Source organism: Gossypium raimondii, chromosome 4, assembly GCF_025698545.1.
Source record: "Gossypium raimondii isolate GPD5lz chromosome 4, ASM2569854v1, whole genome shotgun sequence".
NCBI lineage: Eukaryota > Viridiplantae > Streptophyta > Magnoliopsida > Malvales > Malvaceae > Gossypium > Gossypium raimondii.
This window is the reverse complement of record NC_068568.1, coordinates 24,879,173-24,903,231: the sequence shown is the minus strand read 5'-3', so window position 1 is coordinate 24,903,231 and position 24,059 is coordinate 24,879,173. Positions and strand designations below refer to the sequence as shown.

The following is a 24,059-nucleotide window of genomic DNA, read 5'->3' as shown; positions in this document are numbered from 1 at the left end:
AATGACATAGGGACACTGTGCAACCTCACAATTTCCTGAATATACACTTCAGCAAGTTTTTGAAGTGACCAATATGTCCTGATTGTAATGAAATGGGCCGATTTTGCAAGTTAATCAACAATCACCCACACAATATTTTTCTTTCTCAGAGATAAAGGTAATCCCGTTACAAAATCCATCGTGATGCATTCCCATTTCCACTCACGAATAGAAATGGGCTGAAGTAGTCTTGTGGGAACCTGATGTTTTGCCTTAACTCGTTGACAAGTTAAGCATTTAGCTACGAACTCAACTACATATCTTTTCATTCCTGTCCATAAATACACTTCTCGTAGGTCGCGATACATTTTCGTTCCCCCAGGATGCAAAGCAAAAGGACTATCATGAGCTTCGCAAAGTATCAACTCTTTTGATTTTGTAACATTTGGAACACAGGTTCGATTTTGAAATCTCAAACAATCACAATCATCAATAATGAAACATTCTAGTGCACCATTTTGAACCATGTCTCTTTTCTTCGCTAATTTCACATCATCTAACTGTGCTACTTTAATCTGATCAAGCAACATCGACTTGACCTTCAACTCAGCCAACAAGCTCCCATCATTATTGGTACGTTGAGAAAACATCGCTCACAATTCAACGATTGTTTTCCTGCTCAATGCGTCAGCTACGACGTTAGCTTTACCAGGATGATAATCAATAACATAATCCTAATCTTTTAGAAGCTTGACCCAATGTCGTTGTCTCAAATTAAATTTCTTTTGTGATAAGAGGTATTTAAGACTCTTGTGGTTGATATAGATATGACACTTTTCACTGTGCAGATAGTATCTCTAGATCTTTAAAGCAAAGACCACAGCAACTAACTCTAAGTCGTGTGTCGGATAGTTACATTCATGCATTTTTAGTTGAGGAGACGCATACGCGATCACTTTTCCTTCTTGCATCAAGACATAATCGAGGCCACTCAATGAGGCATCAATGTAGATTACAAAATCTTTTTCCAATTCACTGTAAGCCATTTAATGAGACACAATCGAATGCTGTGAATGCATAACCCTGTACAAGTATGTGAACATTTTAAGTATGATTACTGGATGTCAAATTGTTATCACATGACATTTAAATAAGTGGCGTACTATGTGTTATGTAATAAGTACTTTTATTTGTGTGAAATGTATGATTATATTATATGTGGAGTATAGAGTTTACCTTTACAGGGTAGATAAAGATATGAATAATTGGCATAATAGAGGAATGGAGAGACTAAAATATGGATTGAAGGGAGTTGGGCGGCATTGTGGAATGATATCTACTGGTTCATTAGAGTGACACCATGAGAACGATCTATCAACTCTATGGAGTGACACCGCGACGACGATTATCGACTAGTCCTTCAGGGCGACACCATGCAAATGATATATAGGTTCTTCGGGGCGACACCTCAGAAGAGGTTTATTGATTTTTTGGAATCAAAGGTCTGTGAGAAAACATGGCACCATATTGTATAAGACCATAGTTGGGATATGGCAACAAATGAAGTTTGCCAGGATGGTGAACCAGGAAGCCGACAGGGCACAAAAAGAGACACTATTGTATGTCTCTCGCGACGAGTATCATACTAGGATGATCGCAACGCATCTGAGAACACGGGTAAACATAATAGTAGGAGAATCTGTCAAATTACGAAGATAGGAAAAGATGGTAGAAAGGTATGAGAATGTGAGTAAGCTTGTTAATAAGGGGATCCGCCAAATTTTGACGAGGAGAGGAATTAGTATAAGCAATCTTGTCACACCCTATATTTTATTTTAAATCCGTTAGTTCATGAACAAGTAACTAATCTAGGCTAGTGGTTAAGGGCCTAATTAATTTCCCTTAGGTCTTATGTTCAATTCCCCACACCCTCATAAATTTTTTAAAAAAAATTTAACTTATAAATCCTTGGCCAACACCCTTATGTCGTCCCCCTATTGTTGCCATATTATGAAGATTTTTTCCTCATTTAGTGATTCAACCTTCCTTATTTAGCCCCCTTTTTACTCCACATGTCCCCTTTAATCCACTTTTCATACCTTTGTCCCTCCAATTTTCCATTTCCTCCCATTTTCCTAGTTTGAACTGTAACAGCCCGATTTTAGTTAAATCAGAATAGTAGTTTTGAAACAACAAATCTGAGGTTAAAAAATTATTTTAATATTATTTTTGGTATTTACAACATGTGGTTATATATGTGTGAGAGTTTCGTAAAGAAATTTTACTGTTTGAATGCTTAATTCGGTAAAAAGGACTAAATCGCGTAAAGCGTAAAAGTTGTGTTCTATAAGCTAAAGGTGTCTAATAGCTATAGAACATTAAAGTAAAGGTCCTTAAGTGGTAAATAGGCCATTTTTGAGTTAGTGGATGATAGTGGAGTGGCATTTGGTGTAATTACTAATGTTTTTAATGATACAATAGTAAATAAGTAAATTAATGATAAAATAAATAAAACCAAAGCTAAAATTTTGTCCATCTTTTCTTTCTTGGCCAAATATTGAAGAATAAAGACACCATTGATGAACACTTAGGGTTCAGAACACACATAACTTGATTAAGGTACGGTTTGAGCTCGATTTTTGATAATTTTTACGTTTTTGAGATCGTTGCTTCGTGTTCTAGCTAGCCCATGCCTTAATTGTTGAATTTTTTGATGAATTTGTGAGTTTACATTGATGATACCTTGATTTTTTTGAATTTTTATTATGGAAAATGAATTATTTTTGATAGATTAATATGTTTTGTAAAGTGATTTTTGACAAAAATGTCAAATAGGGATTAAATTGTGAAATATGCAAATTGAGTGGTTGAAATGTGAAATAAATGAAATTTTTGGGCTTTTAGGGGCACTATAGTAATTCAGCTAAGCTTGGGTTATATTGAATTGTGTGAATTTTGTGTATTTGTGAAATAGGGACTAAATTGAATAAATGTGAAACTTTAGGGGCTAAAGTGAAAAAATTTCCAAATAGGTATTTTTGGATGAAATTGAATGAATAGGTGATTAAATGAGCTAAATTTGAATTCATATAGATCAAGAAATAAAGAAATCGAATTTAGATTGGGGGAAATCGAAAGTTGACGAGTAGTTGGTCCGATCCGTTCGTTTCCGTACGAGGTAAGTTTATAAGTAAATAATTTTTTTTGAATTCAAATGTATATGTTTTATATATTTTTGAATTTATTTAAAAATATATATTACTGAATTGATTTGAGCATTGGATGACTGGTTTCGTGCATGAATTGATTTAATTATGAAGTCGAAAGCTCCGAATGAATGTTAGGAAATGTATAGGATACTGATGTCATGATATTAGGACTACCGAGGTGTGATTTCATGTATGACCATGTCTGGGACATTGGCATCGAAGTGAGAAAATGTGTAAGACCATGTCTGGGACATTGGCATCGTATATGATTCGTATAAGACCCTGTTTGGGACAGTGGCATCGATAAGCGTTAACATGTAAGACCATATCCGGGATATGGCATTGCACAAGCTTTATATGATTTTCGTGTGTTCTTAACAATTCCGAATATGAATTTGAGCTAAATGGTTCAGGTATGTATGAAGTTTATATTTTCATAAAATAGTAAGGTAAGTTTAGTACTCAATGGGATAATATGAATTTATATGAGAGAGTTAAATGTATATGTGTTTGAGATTTATTTAAATTCGACCTAGTTGAATTGAATTATACATATCATTGATATGATTTATTTGCTTATGACTTACTAAGCTTCCAAAGCTTACTTTGTGCATCCTTCCATTGTATTATAGATATATAAAGCTAGCTCGAGCTCAGAGATCGTCAAGGATTTTCGTCACACTATCAATCGCCATTTTGGTATTTTGAAAGCTTGATATTATGACATATGACATGTATAGACTATGACAAATTTTGAATTGTATATAAGTTGCCATGCGAAATGGCTTGTTAGAGATACTAATTTTTATGTATATTCGGTCATGTTATAGGCTCTTTTGGGAAGTATGTTTCAAGGTATATATGTATGATAATGTTTGGTTATAAGATTCGGCTTGAGTAATGATTTAGTTGGTAGATGTGTTTTGTTATAATGTAATATGTTTCGATGTATGTTACTTGGTTCAAAATTTGAATAGTAGAATGGTTATGACTTGGTTAAATTTCAGTGTATGAATTGTATTGTGAAATTGGTTTGCGTGGAAAATAAGTATGGTTTGTATATGAGATATGATTAGTAGACATGAATTGTGATAAATGACTGTGTTAGACTATGTTATGTTAGGTAATGCCTCGTAACCCTAATCTGACGACGGATACGGGTTAGGGGTGTTACATGAACCATCCACCCTACTACAGTAGCCATTATTCTCATTTTTTTTCATTTTGTTTTCTCCTCCTCTCTTCTTGATCGTTCCTCCTCATTGCTCCTCTCTTTCTCACTTTCTCTTTCATTTTTAGCCTATAAACCACCTCTTTTGCTTCATAGTTTTTCCATTTTTCACCACCAATTATTAACCACACCACCACCGGGCCACCACTGGACCACCACTACACCATCTCTGGACCACCACCATCACCGCCGTCATCGCATTGCTGCACCACCACCATTGTTGGTCATTATTTTTCTTCATTTTCCATTTTTCAACTTTCTAGTACTCCTCTTTTCTTATTTTTCTTAAATTGTTACTAAATCCTATGCCCATTGTTGTATTTTTAATGATGATTTTCCTATAGTCTCTACTCCTTCTTCGAATCAAGACCCCGATGAACCGTCAATCCTTCTAACCCAATCGTATCAGGTGTGGGATGGTTCAGGTATAAATCATCACTTCTTTCCCACTATTTTTATTAAGGGCCGAATATAGTAGTAGTATTAGATATCATTTTTCTTCGATATTAACATCTCGTGTATTATTCGTGTGATGAAACATCGATTGCTAACAACTTGGACCACCCTTGACTTTTTAAGTGAATCACGACTCCGATTCTGGTTATATAAGCATAAGTGCGGGATTACAAATCCAGATTAAACTGCCTCTTATTAAAATGGGATAACTAAAATAACATTTTATTGATGGATTGTTGTTTCACGCTGAAATTTGTAATTGATTTAATTAGATATGAGAGTGGGTGTTCAAAGGAGTGTAGTGTTGCATTTGGTCTACTAAATTCAAGTGGGGGTTGTAACGCGTAGGTTTGTGCAAGTGTACACAGTCATTATCAAGTAATAAGTAAGTATCGAGTTATCGTCTCCACAGGGATTGTATTTGTGCTAAGTCACTTAATTTGTAAAATTATAGTAACAATTTGGTAAATAAAAACACAATATAGTTGAGAAGTGGTGATTAAGATATATTAAACTAAATGCAATGATCCCTAATGCAAATTATCCTAAGTATGCAAACTATATGAATGAAATACATTTTAGTAAAATTAAATACAATTTACAACAATTATATCATAAATAAACTAGGACAATTACTTTAATTAAACTCAATTTATTATCAACATGCTTAATAACATTTGAAAAAGCATTCTATGGCAACTCGATCTTTCATGAGTTTGGAAACCACATTAGGTCCTTTCGGAATGCTTTACTTAGTAAATACGCATTTTACTGATCTTTATTTACTAAGAGTTTCTTAGCATTCGTGTGAGGTAACAGGGATGTGTCAGGTTTGAAACAATTTAATCACATAAATCTAAAAACTATGTAGATAACAGAGCTTGGTCAGAGTTGTTATGCAACGTACAATTTAATCGGGTCAGGATCTAAATTGAGCATGCACATTTCAATTATGTGTCCATTAGCCATCGTCTGGTCAGGATCTCTCATCTAATTTAGGTGCATTTCAATCACGTATAAACGAAATACAGACTTGATTTTAATTGAAAACATGATCAATTAAGGCACAAACATTATAAGCATGAATCAAATAAATATTATTTAATCAAAGCAATCATCCTAGCTTAAATAAAATTAAGCTAAAATTGTTGTAAACAAGAACAAGGAACACATAGCAAACATCTTTATATTAAATTAAATAAAAGAAAGATTAAACCCAATTCAGAGTGGTTGTCACCCAAGACTCTAACTGACGAGGCTCCTTCGTTCCTTTGCTTTGCTCCTTTGCTGATGGCTCTCCAAGGTGGCCGACCAAGGGTTCTTTAAGAGGCTTAATTGCTAAAATCTCTATGAAGAGATGATGCTAGGCATGGGAATAAAAAAACTAAGAGAATTTTGAGAAAAGAGAGAATGATGAATGATGAGAATGGATGAGGAATGATTGAGGGATGCTTGAGGGATGATGAATGAAGGAATGAGAGGGTCTTATTTATAGGTGAGGAGAGGGGGATAGTTTGGTAAAAATAGTGGATGTTAACCTCTTCAAATCTCCTCAAATTGTGGTCGACCATGCTTAGTGTCTTTTGACTTGATTTTTGCTTGATTTTAAAGCAATTTTGGATGCCACACAACTCAGGACTGAGACTCGGTCAATCGTAAATCTTCGGGCAAATCTCTAATTTCTTCAACACTGCAAGGACCTTGTGTAGTTAAACCAAAGAATGGTTTAAATGGACAGCCATGTGTAACCAAATATTGGGTTGACTTGGTCTCTAATTTGGACGGTTTTGTAATCCAGGAAAGCTATCAGACCTATCCAGAATAAATCAACAAGTTAGAGGACCAAAGAATAAAATTTATCCAATTTAATTAATTAATTAAAACCCAAATTATTAACGAAATATTTTAAAATGAATTATTAAATATAATTTTATATTTTATTATTTAATTTAATCATGCATGGCCCACTTTATGTCTTAAAAAATAATATATTCAATTAATATAAAATAAGTCATTTATTGCATGAAAACTATATAATAAAGCATAAAATCACATTTTAATAATTTCTATGTCCTAATTTCATATTTTCACTTATTTCATTAATTTATTAAACAATTGCTTAGTTTTAACAACGGATTTAAGTAAAGAGGTGATAAATTACATAGGAAAAATCTTATATATTTTTCCGCTTACATGGGTCTAACTTAATACAAAATTATATGAATAATTGCTAAAGAATATATATATGATTTATACTTTTATAAGTACTCTAAATGTGACTATATCTGAATACACTATGTATTCAAAAGGGATCATAAATCCATTAAAAAGGATGATTTCCAAGTAAATGATTCTGAGCTAGTTAATTCATGATGATATGAATGTGTTTGTGTGTTTTATTGATGAATGAGATATCATGTTTATGTTTTGACACTCATTTTATGTGATTTTATGGCATTATTAGATAAGCATGAAAAATAAACCATGCCACTATTTCTGTTATAAAAATTTGATTCACATGTTAAGCATGCCCATTGTACCATCTCGTAATAAAATTTGATTCACATGTTAAGCATGCCCACTAAAAATATTTGTTTCTATATGCCATATCACATGCATGGGGTTGAGACGATATTGAAAAGGGGAAGATTCTGACAGTTTAATGATATGCATATTCTAGTGGTTTAACCATATTTTCTGGCAGTTTATTTGCGATTCTAGTGGCTTATCCATATATATTTGTATCTGGCAGCTTGTCTATATTTTCTAGTGGCTTGTCTACATTATTGGTGTGTTATTAGATGGACGAGTTTTGGGAACTCTTTTATGGTGTGTAGCAGAGTTAGGTAGGAACGTTTTTCTGAAAACTTTGAACTTATTTCTAAAAAGTTGTGTATTGACGTCATCATGGATACTGTTGTCTGTGAAATTGAGTTGTTATATAAATTTTGCAATTATTAAGAAATGTATGTTGCTACTTAAGTTAGTACTCACACTAGGCTTAAATAGCTCACTTTATAATTTTCTAACTTTTTACATAATCCTCGGGGTTAGGGCATGCTGTCAATAAAATTTCACCTAATTGGTTAGTATAATATACATTAATATACAATAAGTTAGAGTTAACTAAAGATGTCAGGTATTGCTATGAGACTCATCTGTCAACTCAATTAATGTGCATTTGAACACCTCACATGTTTTGTTTTTATTGGTATTAGTTCAATATCCGTCATGCCATTCTACCTTTGTTCGTTTATCTTACTATCTGAATTTACCCTTTCGACCTATAATGATCACTAGCAATTCTTTCCACAGATGGTAACGATTAGTCCCTTTTAAAATCAAATAGTAACGTGACCACCCTAACCTTTTTTTATAGTCTTTGTTCCACAATAGATTTAGGGAGTGCTATTGCATAACATTTTTAAATAATGCATTTAACAGGAATAATGTTATGGAGGGTATAACGTTATTATTTACCACATAACTTGAGTTCTGATTCCAAAATTTTTCGGGTTTTTCTGCAAATTGGGTTATAAGTCTATTGGATGATTTTTGTAGTAACTAAGATTGATCTTTTTGTTCGGCCACCCTTTCCTCAACTGGTTCTGTAATTTCTCGTGAAGCTATTTCTCCTAATTCGCTCGGATACTATTCCATACTCAAGATTAGTTGGCTGTTCGAGGGTTCCCCTTCCTCACAAGTATGTTTAGTTGTGTTTTTCTCTTCGTCAAATTTTTAGCTTTGCTTGTATTGATGACCTATTGAATTTGTATTGATATTAATATCATTTTCTTGCAAAAGGGCCGATTTTCATTTCCTGTTTCCCACCAAGTGTTTTCGATTTGGTTCATGTATTAGTAATTTTGAGGGTTGTAAGTAACATTCTAGCCTTACTTAATGGCGAATCGGGTATATATTTACACTAATTATTTGACCTTGATGTATGCTATGAAGAAGAAAAAAAAGGCCAATTAATAAGGTGGGTACTACTATTTCAAGAGTTTGACCTTTGAATCTTAGACAGGATAGAGAAAAAAAACCAGGTTACAGATCATCTCTCAAGGCTAGAAACAGATATGGAGAAAGAAAGAGAAATGACAATAAATGAAAAATTCATCGATGAGTAGCTGTTCCGAATTGAGCAAGGCCAGGTAATACACGTAACACATGGGATGCCATGGAATGCTGATATTGTAAACTATATGGCACGAGGGGCTTTTCCTACAAATGCATCATGCCAACAAAAGAATAAATTATACATTACTCAGGAAATTAGATCTCGGAAGAATCATACACATTTTGACAATGCGTTGATAAGTTATCATTTATAGTTAAATATCACACCAAAAATATAAGAGCTAAGAACGATGATGTCTGCAAGTGCACATGTCAAATTTTAATATAGTTTAGTACAATGAAATACTTTAGAAGTATTCTGAGGATCGTACCCAAGTGAGGATAGAGTAAATAATGAAAACCTTTTTACAAAAATAAATCTAAGTAGTAGTAGTTGATTCCTATATTACGATAAACCATTAAATAAGTTGATGGAATAAAAATAAATAATTAATGAAAATAAACAAAGAAAGGAAAATAAACAAACGAAATAAAAAAACCAATTAGGAAGATTAACTCGCTTTAGAGTTTGTAACTAAATTTATATTAGGGTTTTAGGATGGATTAGCTATCGATTAACCAATTATTACCTCTCAGCCTCTAATTAACTAATCGATTGGTTGATAGTCACTTATCTCTCGAACTCACTTTCTAAGCCAGGATAAATGATAATTTACTCGGTTTGACTTATCTCACGACCTCGTCTTGCCTATGATAACTTCTTAGGGTTGTCAAGCCTATTAGTTTAAGCACACGTAATTCGTACCAACTAATCCCTATCAATAAACCTTAAATCCTCTGTTAATCACATCCCCATCCACACATTAATTCATAATCTCTATCTTGATTGAATAAATAATGTGAAGAACATAATTGATTTGAAGGAGAAAAGAGATTTAAATAATCGTGGATTTGATCTCGAATGGGGAACGTAGTAGTAAATCTTTCAATTGGAATAAAGAAATAAAACAAATGCAAAAGAACATAAATTGAAATATTTGAATTGAATAAGTAAACTCTTGAATCAAAACTTATTTCAAGAGGAAAAACAAAATAGTATTAAAAAGCTGAAAAGAAAAGAAAATAAATTAAATCTACTTCTAAACTACTAGGTTTATGTAGGCGTATAAAACGACTTAGTTAAATTCAACCCTAATGTCTTATTTATAGAAGTGTTGGCAGCCCAAATTAGGTCTTCGGCATGTCTCAGGTCTTCATATAAGTTTGATTGAGCGGACAAAAATAACCCTGATTAACTTGGGTAGCACGTTAACGTGTGTTGCGCCACATCCCTTGTACAGTGCGACACGACACCAAAATTCTACCCTGTGTCTTTTCTTTGTGCCTTGACATCCCTGGAAGCTTATGCATCACTCTGCTTCCACATCAATTAGGCCTTTATATTTTCATTCTATACACTCAATTGAACATATTTGCACAACCTAAGGCCCATGTCGGCCTATTGGGTCACAATACTTACAAAATGTGTTAAAAACACATATTTTATTAATATTCTATCCTAAGGCCTAAATACTAAAAGCAAAATATAAAATAACAAATTGCTTAGAAAATAAGGTCCTTAAGTGCGAAATTGACCAGACTTGACTACTACATTTGGTGGCAGGTCAGTTATTAACATGGGTACGTAGTAAATATTATATTTTATATCATGCTTTAATATATACATTATTTGCATTCATTGATATATTCTTTATTTTCTTTGATAGGGTACGAGTTCATCCAACATCGATTCCATGAAATGTTGGAGAATTTGTGAGCAATAAACAAAAAAATGATTAATACCTCGATGGGATACCCAAGGAACAATGGACTCAATCATATGATAGAGGTCTACGATACAGACATATGGCAATAAACCTAGCAGAATTCATAAATTCCATATTGAAAGGGACACATCATTTGTCAATAATGTCGGTGGTCAAAGAAATATATTTTTGCTTATTAGCGTTGTTTCCAAAGTAGGCGGAAAAATGTGTTTGATAGATAAAGGGCATACACATTTGGTGCGAGGAAGTGAGGAAAGATATGGTAGAAAATGCAATAAGAGCAAACTCTATGTCTGCAATGGGTCGCTTGCATCTAAATGAAATATTTCGGGTTACAAAGTTTCATAGACCCAACGAGGGTATCATCGGGGGATCGTATTGTGTATAACTAAAACAAAAAACCTACGGTTGGAGGAGATTTCAAGTACTTCATTTTCCATGTGCACATGTAATTGCTGCATGTGCCTTAACACATTTAAACTGCATGAAGTATGTTGATGAAGAGTACAAACTAAAATAGATTTATAAAGTATGGAAGTCTGAATTCCCATTGGTCTTAAATGAAGGTAGATGGTCGTTTGTTTTGAACGTTCTATTTGAATTGCTATAGAATATTGAGTTGCGTTGCAAGCCAAAAGGTTGATCAAAATCTATTCGGATATGCAACAAAATGAAAATTCAGGAAAAGATAGACCAACCGAGGTTATGTAGCGCTTGTAGGAACCTAGGGCATATTAAGTAAACATGTCCACATCTGGGGGCAACATTGAAGTGAGGATCTAATTAAAAAATTAATTAATTAAGCTATGTTTTTATATTTTTAATAAACATATAAAAAAATTATGATAAAATATAAATAAGTAGATTAATGATGTAAAAATAGAATACAAATATTAATGGAAGCAATAAATATATAAATTGTAACGACTCAAAAGTTAGTCTTGGAATTTATGGTTTGAACCCCATTTTATAAATCGAACTCATAAATATTTTTATTAAATATTTACAGAGGTATATTAGAAGTGAATTGAATTTTGGTTAGGTAATTTTGTCGAATTAATGATTAATTAAGATATAGAGACTAAATCATAAAAGTGTCAAAATTTAATTATTAAGGAATTATAATTAGAACTTAGTATAAAGGGCTTAAATGAGAATTATACCTATGTATCTTACTTTTATAAAGCATTAGTTAATAATATAATAAATGAATTAAGTAACAAGATGATAACTTGGTGGAATTAAAGAGAAAACTCTTCTCTGTTTTCATTTCCACAATTTCAAAACAAGAAGAAAATGAAGAAGAAGAAACGCACAGTTTAGGGCTTTTAATTTCAAGCTTTAATTTGGTTTAGTCAATTTAGTCTCTTTTCTTGTAATTTTTGTGTTTTTAAAATCTCGGATGTTTAAGCTAGCGGACCCATGTCCTATTTTTCGGTATAGTTAAAGAATGAAGATGATGCCATTGATGGAGATTGTTGATGTTTTAGGGGTTAAAGTGATAGATTTTAAGTTTATAACTGAGATAGATTTTAAGTTTAGAATTGAGAAAAGGACTAAAATGTAAAGTTAGTTGATGATTTTTTTCTATAGAGACTAAATTGTACCAATTTCAAAATTTTTGGGATAGAAATGAGAAATTGGGAGTTAAATTAGGTCTAAAGTGATATTAGTATAAAAATTTGAGGTTAATTGTGAAAGTTATGTTAGTCCCAATTTTAGAGACTAAATTGAATAAAAATGAAAAAGATGCATAAATTAGAAATTGAATGTGGATTTGGCTTTGTATTGATGAAATGTATTATTTGTTTTAATTTGTAGCTAACCTCGATTCGGATCCCTCAAAAAAGAAAGGAAAAGATAAGGTTGTCGACGAATAGCTCGAAGTTCACGGTTTGTATTTCTTTAATCTGAATTATTTCAATTATTGCATATAAATATTGCATCATATGGTAAGATTATAAGGTGAGTTAGTTCTTTAGAAATACTTGTGAAATACTAATTAAATTAAATGGATGTGGTTGAATGATTAGTTATGGAAATAACTTAATTGATGGTTATGAAAATAACGTGTATTGAATTATATGTTGAATTGAATGGAATGAACAATGTTGACAGATACATGATAATGGATTATGAATTGACGGAAACATGATTTTATATTAAAGATTTAGTATGTTGATTTGAATTGAGAAACATGTTTCCGTATTAACTGTTTGGGCAGGGTCGGGTATAATTGGCATGCCATAATATAGGAAGAGTTCAGGGTTATTTGACTATGGGTCGGGGAGTGTTGGGCACCCTATTTGTTGGTTATACCGCCCAGTGCTGAGCACATTTATTTGTCAGTCTTTACTGGCTAGTGTAGGGCGCAATTTATTATTACGTTTGTTAGTTGAATCCGCATATCCATCTGAGTCAGAGTCATGTTAATAGGGAATTATAGAAGAAAACCGAAACCATGATGGTGGAACATTTGAATTAAGGATGAATATGAACTTTGAACGTATTCATGGTAAACTATGAGATGGAATGTGCTAGAATATAATTTGAATTACCAAACGGTATATGTAATGAATTTACCATGTTCTAGTATTGATAATAATGTGATGGTTTTTAGAAATGAAAAAGTGAATTGGTGTATAGTAATTGTCATGTTACATTTCATTAATTATGTTAATTTTTGCATCATTTTGTGTTAGAATAGATATTAATATTTGGATTATTGAAATACCATTGAGTATACTCAAAGTATGATTTTATTTTCCATGTGCAGGTTAGGTACGTTTTGATTCGATCATCAACTTCAGCATCTAGTGGCAATCTCGAACTCAAGTGCTGGTGATGTATTCATTTTGGTCTTGCCATGTACCTAGGATGTTTAATGATTATAATGAACATTAAGTATTTTGGTTGGCATTTTGGAAGTTATTTATAAAAGTGTATATGTATGTGATGGAAATAGTCATGTTGTTATTATCTTGTTAGGTAGCTTGGATCATATGTTTAATGTTTAATAGTGGAGAAAATTATATGTTATGTGGTATGCTTTGATTAATGTTTGGTTATATGATGGTCACTAAACTAACTATAAATATGACTAAGGCAAGCGCACCTATCAAACAATAGTATAGTTATGGTGAGTAGGGAATATCGTATCCACGAGGACTAAATGTACTAGCAATTACCGTTTTTCTATTATTTAGCCGACAAATTGGAGTGATTGTTTTTAATCTAAATTTACTAATCTAATTTATCTAATAACGCAATAGAGAATGAAACAGGAAAATAAACAAAGATAACCAATGAGATAGACAATACCCAGGAAATAATCTACCTAGACTTCACCTCTTATTATGAATCTGAATTAAATGATTTATTCACTTGTGTCTTGACCTGTAGAAATCCCTAAATTATGTTAATATCTCTTTTGAGAGTAAGAACAACTGACTCTAGGTTGATTAATTGAAATCTTTTTCTAATTAAAACCCCTAGCGTCGCATTATCTCGATCTATGGATTCCCCTATTAGATTTGACTCTAATCCGGTAGATTTATGTCGTCCTATTTTTAGGATTGCATGCAACTCCACTAAATTATGCTAGATCTACTCTTAAACAGGGACTTTTGTTCCACTAAAATAAGCACATTAAACATGAATTAATATCCCAAAAATATTAAAACACAAAATAAACATATATAATTGAGAACAAGAATCAAGTATTTATCGCATAAAAACAGAAATTAAATAATAAGATTCATCATAGGTTTCATCCTCCCTAGGTATCTAGGGAATTTAGTTCATAATCTTAATAGAAACATCTCAAAGTTAGGATAACCATAAGACATAAAGAAACTAATTAAAAAATTGAAAGAAATTAAATGGAGATCTTCAATCTTGAGGGAGATCCGCTTTCGAGTTGATTCAAATGGCAATCTTCGAGTGTTCTCTTCGATCTTCTCTGATTGCCCCCTTATGTCTTCTTCTAATTGGTATTTATAGACTTTAGAATGCTCAGAAAGCCTAAAAATTGAGTTTTTTCGCGTATTTAGGAGGTAGGATGCGATATCGGCACGGGCTGGCACAGGCTCATTTTTCACTCCTTTCGCTCCCAAATGCTCTCCTAAGTATAGAAACATGAATTTAAAGGATTAGGAGCATCAAATTAACTAATTTGCATAATTAATCATCCAAAAACGTATTAAGAATGAGATTAAAATATGTTACTTTTATAACTTATCATTATGGAATAATGATTGGTAATGTTAGTTATGCTTAAAATGAATTAGTAAGTTAGGTGTTTAAACATGAAAGCAGTTGAATGGTCATTTGGTGTTTGATTTAGTTGATTGTTAAAGTGATATTTTTAATATGTTGGAAATTAATAGAAAAGTCCTTACCTATTGATTTTTATGTTATAATTGTGTTTATAAGGTACTATTTGAATTCTAGGTGATTTTGGCATGAAATAGACAATTTAAATATAGATTTTACTATTTCGAGCTCAAGTATCGATACTTTGGCATTTGCTATAAATACTTGGCCATATAAACAATTTTAAAACAAAAAATGTCAAAATGGTATCGATATTTATATGAGTATCCATACTTTTTCATAAACTATCGATACCCAAAATGGATATCGATAATCTTGTTTTGCATAGTAAATGAATCATGAGTTGGTATCGATATTTAATAAGGTACCGATACAACATCAATACCCAACATAAAATCAATACCAACTTAAAAACTTTAAAATTTTCAAAATTTTACAATTCAATCCTATTTCATGCATGAATTTCACAATTAAATCCTTGTAGACTTTAAATTATTACATTGCATAATATGCAAATGGAGTTAGTGTAAATTATATATATGTTTGTATTTTCTTGTACAATTTTATTACCCAGGTTAGGCGATCGGACAGGGTAAGGGGTATTACATTTATTAGAAAAAATAAAAGTTAACAAACTAAATGATGATGTGCATGAAAAAAATAAAAAATAAAAAAATCATCTCCGTCGTCTAGTTGAATGTGTTCCACAACTCGGTGGGCAGAGGTGAATCAGGAAGGGCTAGCAGGGGCCTTGGCCCCCCCTAAAATTATAAAAATGAATATTTATTATTTAGCCCCTTCATATTTGAAAACTTTGCCCCCCCTTAAATTGTTGTTTGGCCCCCTTTCCAACTTTGAACGTTAAAAAAAATCTTTCTTTTATTTTTTTATTTTTTCCATATAATATATTTTAAATTTTTAACTTTAAATATTTATATAATATATTACAACTTTCTTTTTTAGATGATAGTTGTTCACTTTTTAATATAACATTAAATGTGAATTTAGTTTAAAATTCAATTTGTTAACTAGAAAAAGAAGTCTGGACCATATCAACCTATTCTTTCAGAATATCTTGCTTCCAATTCAAAAAAAGTATTCTCGTTATTTTCAACCATCATGGTTTAAATAAATTTCCTAGTTAAAATATTCACCTTCTAAAGATGCAATATTTTGTTTGCCTTGTTTTCTTTTTAATAGCAATCCAAGTAGTCATTTTGGATCAACTGCATTTACTCATAGTGGCTTTAGTAATTGGAAAAAGATACACGATGGATGCAATTGTACTTTTTTGACAAGTATGGGAAAAGATCCGAATTTACTGCATAACAATGCACAACGAGCTTATGTAGATTTAATGAATCAAGCTCAACATATTGAAGTATCACTTGATAGGCAAACAACACAGCAAATTACAGCTAATCGTCTACGTCTGAAAACTAGTATAGATGTTGTTCGATGGTTGTCATTTCAAAGGTGTGCTTTTAGAGGTTATGATGAAAGCTCGAGATCAAAAAATCGTGGGAAATTTCTTGAATTTTTATCACTATTAGAATCATATGATGAGAAAGTTGAATATGTTTTGAAAAGTGCTCCACAAAATGCTAATTATATTTCTTCAACAATACAAAAAGAGATATTGCAAATTTATGCTAGTAGAGTTCCTAATGTAATTCGTGAAAAAATTGGTGACAGAAAGTTCAGTATTATTGTGGATGAAGCGAGAGACAAGTCAAAAAAAGAGCAAATGGCAATTACTTTGAGATTTGTTGATAAATAAGGATAGGTAAAAGAACGGTTTTTTGATATAGTCCATATTAAAGATACTGCATCATTGAATTTGAAGAATGTGATTTTTAATGTTCTCTTGCAACATAGTTTTGACATACAAAATATCCGAGGTCAAGGCTATGATGGAGCAAGTAATATGCGTAGGGAATTTAATGGCTTGCAAGCTTTGATTTTGAATGATTTTCGATATGCATATTATGTTCACTGTTTTGCTCATCGTCTTCAGTTAGCATTGGTTGTAGCAGCTAGAGAAGTGGTTGAAGTGCATCAATTCTTTAAAGACTTGTCTGATACTGTTAATATTGCTTTGGCTTCTTCCAAATGGTACGATGAATTACAAAAACCCCAAGCAATTGAAATAACTCATTTGGTATCCATAAATGAGTTAGCAACTGGAATAGGAATGAATCAGATTGGCACTTTACAACGTCCTGGTGAGACTCGATGGAGTTCCTATTTAAATTCAGTTACTAGTTTACTGAAGATGTACAATGCTACTAGCACGGTTCTTGAAAATCTAAAAAATACGGCTTTTAACTATTATCAGCGAGGAGATGCTTATAACGCATATAATAGATTTAGATATTTTGAGTTTACTTTTATTTTGCATATGATGAAAGAAGTTTTAGGGGTTACTGATAATCTTTGTCAAGCTTTGCAACGTCGTCCTCAAGATATATTAAATGCCAAGAGTTTAGTTTTGACAATGAAAGATTTAATTCAAAAGTTGAGAGATGATGGATGGAATGAATTGTTGAAAAATGTGATATCTTTTTGTGAAACTTGGGAGTTTGATTTTCCAGATATGAATGCTCAATACATTGTGGGTCGTAGTCGCAACAATAAGGAAGCTGTTACAGTGGAGCATCATTATCGAGTGGATATATTTTTTTCTACAATAGATACTCAGTTGCAAGAATTGAAGAGCATGTTTAACGAACATGTTGTTGAGCTTCTCACTCTTACCACAGCTTTAGATCTCAAGGAGTTTTTCAAGTTATTTGATATTGATAAAATTTGCATTCTTGTAAACAAGTTCTATCTAGAAGATTTTTCTTAACAAGAGAAAGAACGTCACCTATATGAGTTGAAGCATTATGAACTTGATGTATGTAAGCATCCTAATTTGAGAAAAATATCAACACCTTCTGAACTTTGTAGAAGCTTATTTGAGAGTGGAAAGTCAGTCATGTACCCACTCGTTGACAGATTGATTCGTCTTATATTGTTTCTTCCAGTTTCAACAAGATCCCCAGAACGTGATTTTTCTACTATGAAGATTGTGAAGACTCGACTTCGTAGCAAGATGGAAGATGATTTTTTAAGAATTCTTTGGTTGTGTAGATTGAGAAAGAAATTGCAGAAAAATTTGATATAAACAAAATAATTGATGATTTTACTGAGGTTAAGGATCGAAGAGTGCAATTAAAATAAATTTTAAAATTTCTTTCTAGTTTATTTTTCATTTATTAAATTATTTTTCTTTAATTAATTTTTATTTTTAAATTTATTATTTTTCATTATCTTGGCCCCTCTCTTGAAATTTCCTGGCTTTGCCCCTACTAGTAGGTGTCGATTACGATGAGGATTTTGTCATGGTTTGGGTTTCGGCTCTTCATTGTCATCTCCATCCCCACCTCCATCGCCATCTTGATTGTGATCTCCATCTTCATCTCCAACGTTATCTTCATATTCATATTATTCTTCCGTGTTAAGCTGCATTTGCATCCTAGGCTACCATCGTATATTGTTGATTGTATTAGTAGGTGGTTGCGAAGATGACCCACCTTTGAAAAATAATAATTTTCGTAATGTTTGCGACACTATCGGTGGAGATATATAGTAGCGTGCATAGAATGTTGAAATTGTAAGCAATGACGAATACATTGGTGTTGTTGACAGAAATGGAATGTAATATGCTCTTACGGGTGAAGGTGGTGCAAAAAATATTCCTAGAGAAGGTATTGATGCATGGTATGATGGTGCATAATTTTGGTGCTTGTGTGAAAAACATGGGGTTAATAAAGACACCAAAAAAATATGAATCAAACTGATCGAGAGGTGCACGCATCAGTAGATAAGGCTTACCATGATTTCTAAATCATGTCATGTAATTCAAAGACATCATCAAATTTAGTCTGGCAATTAGTTCGCGTATAAGTATGAAATTATACCTATGTTCCCACAAGTAGATATACTTGGCTTGTAATTTAAATCAATCTTCATTGGTTCTCTTCCGCAAGTCAATCTTGTGAAGTTCATAGAGGTTTTGAGGTGAGGGTGGAATATTTTGCACTAACTGAAACTGGCGCATCACTCGATTAGATTCATGAATCTCAATTGGTCCAAAACTATCAATAACACTTTGACGTGCCAGATATTGCGATTCGTTAAGAATTCAAACGAGATGCATTCTTGAATTCTCGGATTAGAGTATAGGATCCATTGAAACTACGATATTGAATTATAAATTTTATTACGCAATATTAAGTTTTCAAATCCTTACTTAATTATTATGTAATTGAAAAATTCAAAAAACTAACCTCAACTTTCGACTATTGATCTAACAATAATCGAATATCTTCAAGCTCGTTTGGTATACCCACATGAATCGTATCATTATTCCACTTGTTCAAATAATATGTTATTCCAAAATATATAATAATGAAAAAATAATATGATAATTATATTATTAATTTAATCTTACCTTATTATCAGTGGGAATTGATAAGAGAAGATTACTTGGGACATAAAAATGGTAAGTAGTATCATGCCCATAACTGAAGGAGTATACAAGCACCGATTTTAATTTTATACGCTTCAGTTCCCAGACACATTTCTTAGTACAATGTATCTGGGACAACTGATCCCCAATTGAGTCATCCGACTTCTTTTAGGTTGATTAGTTGTAGGAGCCATATTAAATGTACCAGATTTTGAGATTTATCTAACATTAGAAGACCCTCAATCAACCTCAATACGAATGCTCGAGTTAATTGTTGTCTTTCAACCATACTAGAAGAGTTGTTGAGATGTGAGAAATTATCTTCTAACCATTTTATATCTATCTAGTTACCACTCAACTTTTCTAGCACATTGCCTAATAGCTGGTGACAAATTGGCCTCCAATTATCAATGCGCACTACCTCCATAACAATTGACCCATCAATCAGTAGACCAAGTTGTAATGCCACATCCTTGAGTGTAATCGTATACTCACTGCACGAAAGATGAAATACATGTGTTTTGGGCCTCCATGTTTCTAGCAAAACACTGATAAGTGTAGGCTCCAATTTAGTCCCACTGAGCATACGGGACATTAGTAAGAATCTCGTCCCTTCCAAATATTGTACAATAACACACGGTGCACTCGCACTTAAATTGTGTATATATGTTTTGATAATCTGATCTTCGTCCTGATTATATAAACATAAAATAATAATAGTAACAACTTAATAATGTAAAAAAATATAATAATATTTTTTTACCATTTGTAATTGGATGCCAAAAATGTGTTTGTGATCCAAACGAATTAGAGGCGTTGACATTTTTAAAATCTTTAAAATGATGAAAATTGACTAAAATCCAATAAACTACAAACGATTCACTACACAAAAACAGGCTTTTAGCGACGTTTTTAGCGGCGTTTGGATAAAAAACGCCGCTAAGGATCGATCATTAGCGGCGCTTTATGGAAAACACCGCAAAAACCTAAGCCCAACGACGCCGTTTTCTGAGCTTTCGGGGATTTAACGGCATTTTTAAGAAAGCGCCGCTAATGATCGATCTTTAGCGGCATTTTTGAGAAAGCGCCACAAAAAACCTAAGCCCAACGATGTCGTTTTTTGAGCTTTCGGGGATTTAGCGGCGTTTTTGAGAAAGCGCCGCAAAAAAACCTAAGCCCAACGATGTCGTTTTCTGAGCTTTCGGGGATTTTACGGCGTTTTTGAGAAAGCGCCGCAAAAAAACTAAGCCCAACGATGTCGTTTTCTGAGCTTTCGAGGATTTAGCGGCGTTTTTGAGAAAGTGCCGCTAATGCTCAGGGCTTTAGCTGCGTTTTTGAGAAAGCGCCGCAAAAAAACCTAAGCCCAACGATGTCGTTTTCTGAGCTTTCGGGGATTTAGTGGTTTTTAGTTTAGGGTATATGATTTGTTTATTTTTTAAGGCCAGTTTAGGAGTTACTATTTTAAGGTATATGGAGTATGGGTTTAGGGATTATGGATTAGGGATTATGGTTTAAGGGTTGAGATTTAAGGTTTAGGGGTTTGAGGATTAGGGGTGTAGGGGTTAGATGTTAGGGGTTAAGAGTTAGGGATTTAGGGTTTAGAGATTTAGGGATCGAGTTAGGATTTTGGGCGTTTAGATTAATTTTTTAATGTATATTTTAAATATGTTCTTATATAATTGTAAAAGAGATAATAATAAATTTGTTTAGGGTTTTTGGTTTAGGGTATATGATTTATTTAAGATTTAAAGCCGATTTAGGAGTTTATATTTTAAGGTTTAGGGAGTATGGGTTTAGGGATTATGGTTTAAGGGTTGGGATTTGAGGTTTATGGGTTAGAGGGTTAAGGGTTTAGGGGTTAGACGTGCTAGGGGTTAAAAATTAGGGATTCAAGGGTCGAGTTAGGGTTTTGGGTTTAGATTAACTATTTTTTTAATTTATATTTTAAATATGTTCTTATATAATTGTAAAAGAGATAATAATAAATTTGTTTAGGGTTTTTAGTTTAGGGTATATGATTAATTTAAGATTTAAGGCCGGTTTAGGAGTTCATATTTTAAGGTTTAGGGAGTATGGATTTAGGGATTATGGATTAGGGATTATGGTTTAAGGGTTGGGATTTAAGGTTTAGGGGTTAGGGGTTTAGGGGTTAGATATTAGGGGTTAAGAGATAGGGATTTAAGGTTTAGGGATTCAGGGGTCAAGTTAAGGTTTTGAGTTTAGATTAATTATTTTTCTAATTTATATTTTAAATATGTTCTTATATAATTGTAAAAGAGATAATAATAAATCAAATAGATTGAAATTATGAGTATAGTTTAAATTATTTAAGAGATATATAATAGATAGACTTTATATGTATTGAATGGTTAATTTAGGGTTTAAGGTTAAGGTTTACTTGAGATTTGTTAAATGATAAAATTTTATACAATTAATTAATGCTTTTATATTTAAAAAATTAATCTAAACCATTTGATATATTTAAATATTAGTTTAAATAGAATTAATAAATAAGTTAAAAAAGTAATAGATTGATATGGATATTTAGGTATAATTATTTATTTTGGAGAGGACCAAATTATAAGAAAAAATACAAAATAAAAATGATATGGATATATAGGTAATTATTTAATTTAGATAATTCTAACTTAATAATTAATTACAACCATTTTATCATTTATATTCTTATTAAAATATACAATATTTATTTTGAGAGTACTTGTTTTTTTTATTTTCTAAAAATAAATTTATAAAAACAAAATAAAAAATTTTTAGCATAGCAAAACGGCATCATTTTGTTCAAAGTGAAATAATATTTTGCAGCGTTTTTATGAAAAACGCCGCAAAAGATAAGCAATAGCGGCGTTTTCTATAAAAACGCTGCAAAAAATAAATCAATTTATAAAAAAACAAAATAGCAAAACGGCGTCATTTTGTTCAAAATGAAATAATATTTCGCGGCGTTTTTATAAAAAACGCCGCAAAAGATAAGCAATAGCGGCGTTTTTATAAAAAACACCGCAAAAATAAATCAATTTATAAAAAATAAAATAAAAAATTTTTTAGCATAGCAAAACGGTGTCAATTTGTTCAAAATGAAATAGCGACGTTTTTTATAAAAAACAAAAATAAAAAATTTTTAGCATAGCAAAACGGTGTCATTTTGTTCAAAATGAAATAAGTTTTTGCGGCGTTTTTATAAAAATGCCGCAAAAGAAAAGCAATAGCGGTGTTTTTAGCAAAAATAAATCAATGTATAAAAAAATAAAATAAAAAAATTTTTAGCATAGCAAAACGGTGTTAATTTGTTCAAAATGAAATAGCGGCGCTTTTTATAAAAACGCCGCAAAAAATAAATAAATTTATAAAAAACAAAATAAAAAGCAAAATGGCGTCATTTTGTTAAAAATAAAATAATTTTTTGTGGCGTTTTTTTATAAAAACGCCGTAAAAATAATTTAACTTTTACGCGATTTTTTCCAAAATTCCCCCTAAAACCCCTAAATTTTCCCCCCTAAATTTGGTATCCTCAAAACACTAAGAGCATGTTTGGTTGGGTGTATTGGCTATGCCAATACACCCCTAATCGGGGGGCCCCACTTATTACGCCTCTAATCCGTTGTTTGGTTCAATGTATTGCTATTACGGGGCTAAACCATTACTGACCTAATCGGTGAAATCCACCGATTTCTAATACCTCCCTTTTGCTCCGTTTAGGCGATCCTTCAGTTTACCCTCCCTCTTTTACCTTCCCAGGCTTCACCTTTTATTTTCTTTTTCTTTACAACCATTTGCTCCTTCTCAACCTTTTCTTTTCTTTTTGTATCATTATAGCTCCAAATTTTTGTTGTTTGATCGAATCCAAAATATTAATCTTAGCCATTACAAAAACGTAAGTCAAATACCTTTCTATCGCCAGTTTATTTCTTTATCATTTTCGTTGAATTTTGTCTTGCGTTTAGTTATTTTTTCAATCGAATCCGTGATGAGTTATGAATATCGGATATATGTTATCATTATATTTATTTCTCGTTGTAGTTCCTTAAATTTTTTTTATTTTGTTGAAACCAAATGAAAAGAATCAATGGAGGGTCGATAAAATACCCTAAAATTGAACCGAAGACAACCGGTTTCAATTCTTATCTCCTAGGTAATTCTTATTATTTTTTCTTTCTCGTGTTAAATATCTGTTTGGTTGCATTGAAAACCAAGGAAAAGGAACTGGAAAGTTTGTAAATGACGTTTCTCGCTTTTTCTAATTGGGTTTAGCCGGATGGTTGAATGAATAACCTTAACTAAGATGGAATACAATTTTCTATTGTTTATTCTTTTTTCTTTGAAAAGGAGCATCTGTTAGTTTTAGTTTTCTTTTGTTTTGGATTAATTATTATTTAGCTTTTCCAAGTAGAGGGTTGTTCTTAGTATTT

At 32.0% G+C, this 24,059-nt stretch overlaps 1 protein-coding gene across 1 annotated transcript; it reads left to right on the top strand.

The window, feature by feature from the left end:
* Positions 1-17,043: 17,043 nt before the first annotated feature.
* On the top strand, positions 17,044-17,967 carry LOC105767223 (uncharacterized). Its single transcript, XM_012586731.2, has one exon. The coding sequence runs from the start codon at positions 17,044-17,046 to the stop codon at positions 17,965-17,967; it is 924 nt and encodes a 307-aa protein (XP_012442185.2).
* Positions 17,968-24,059: the final 6,092 nt, after the last annotated feature.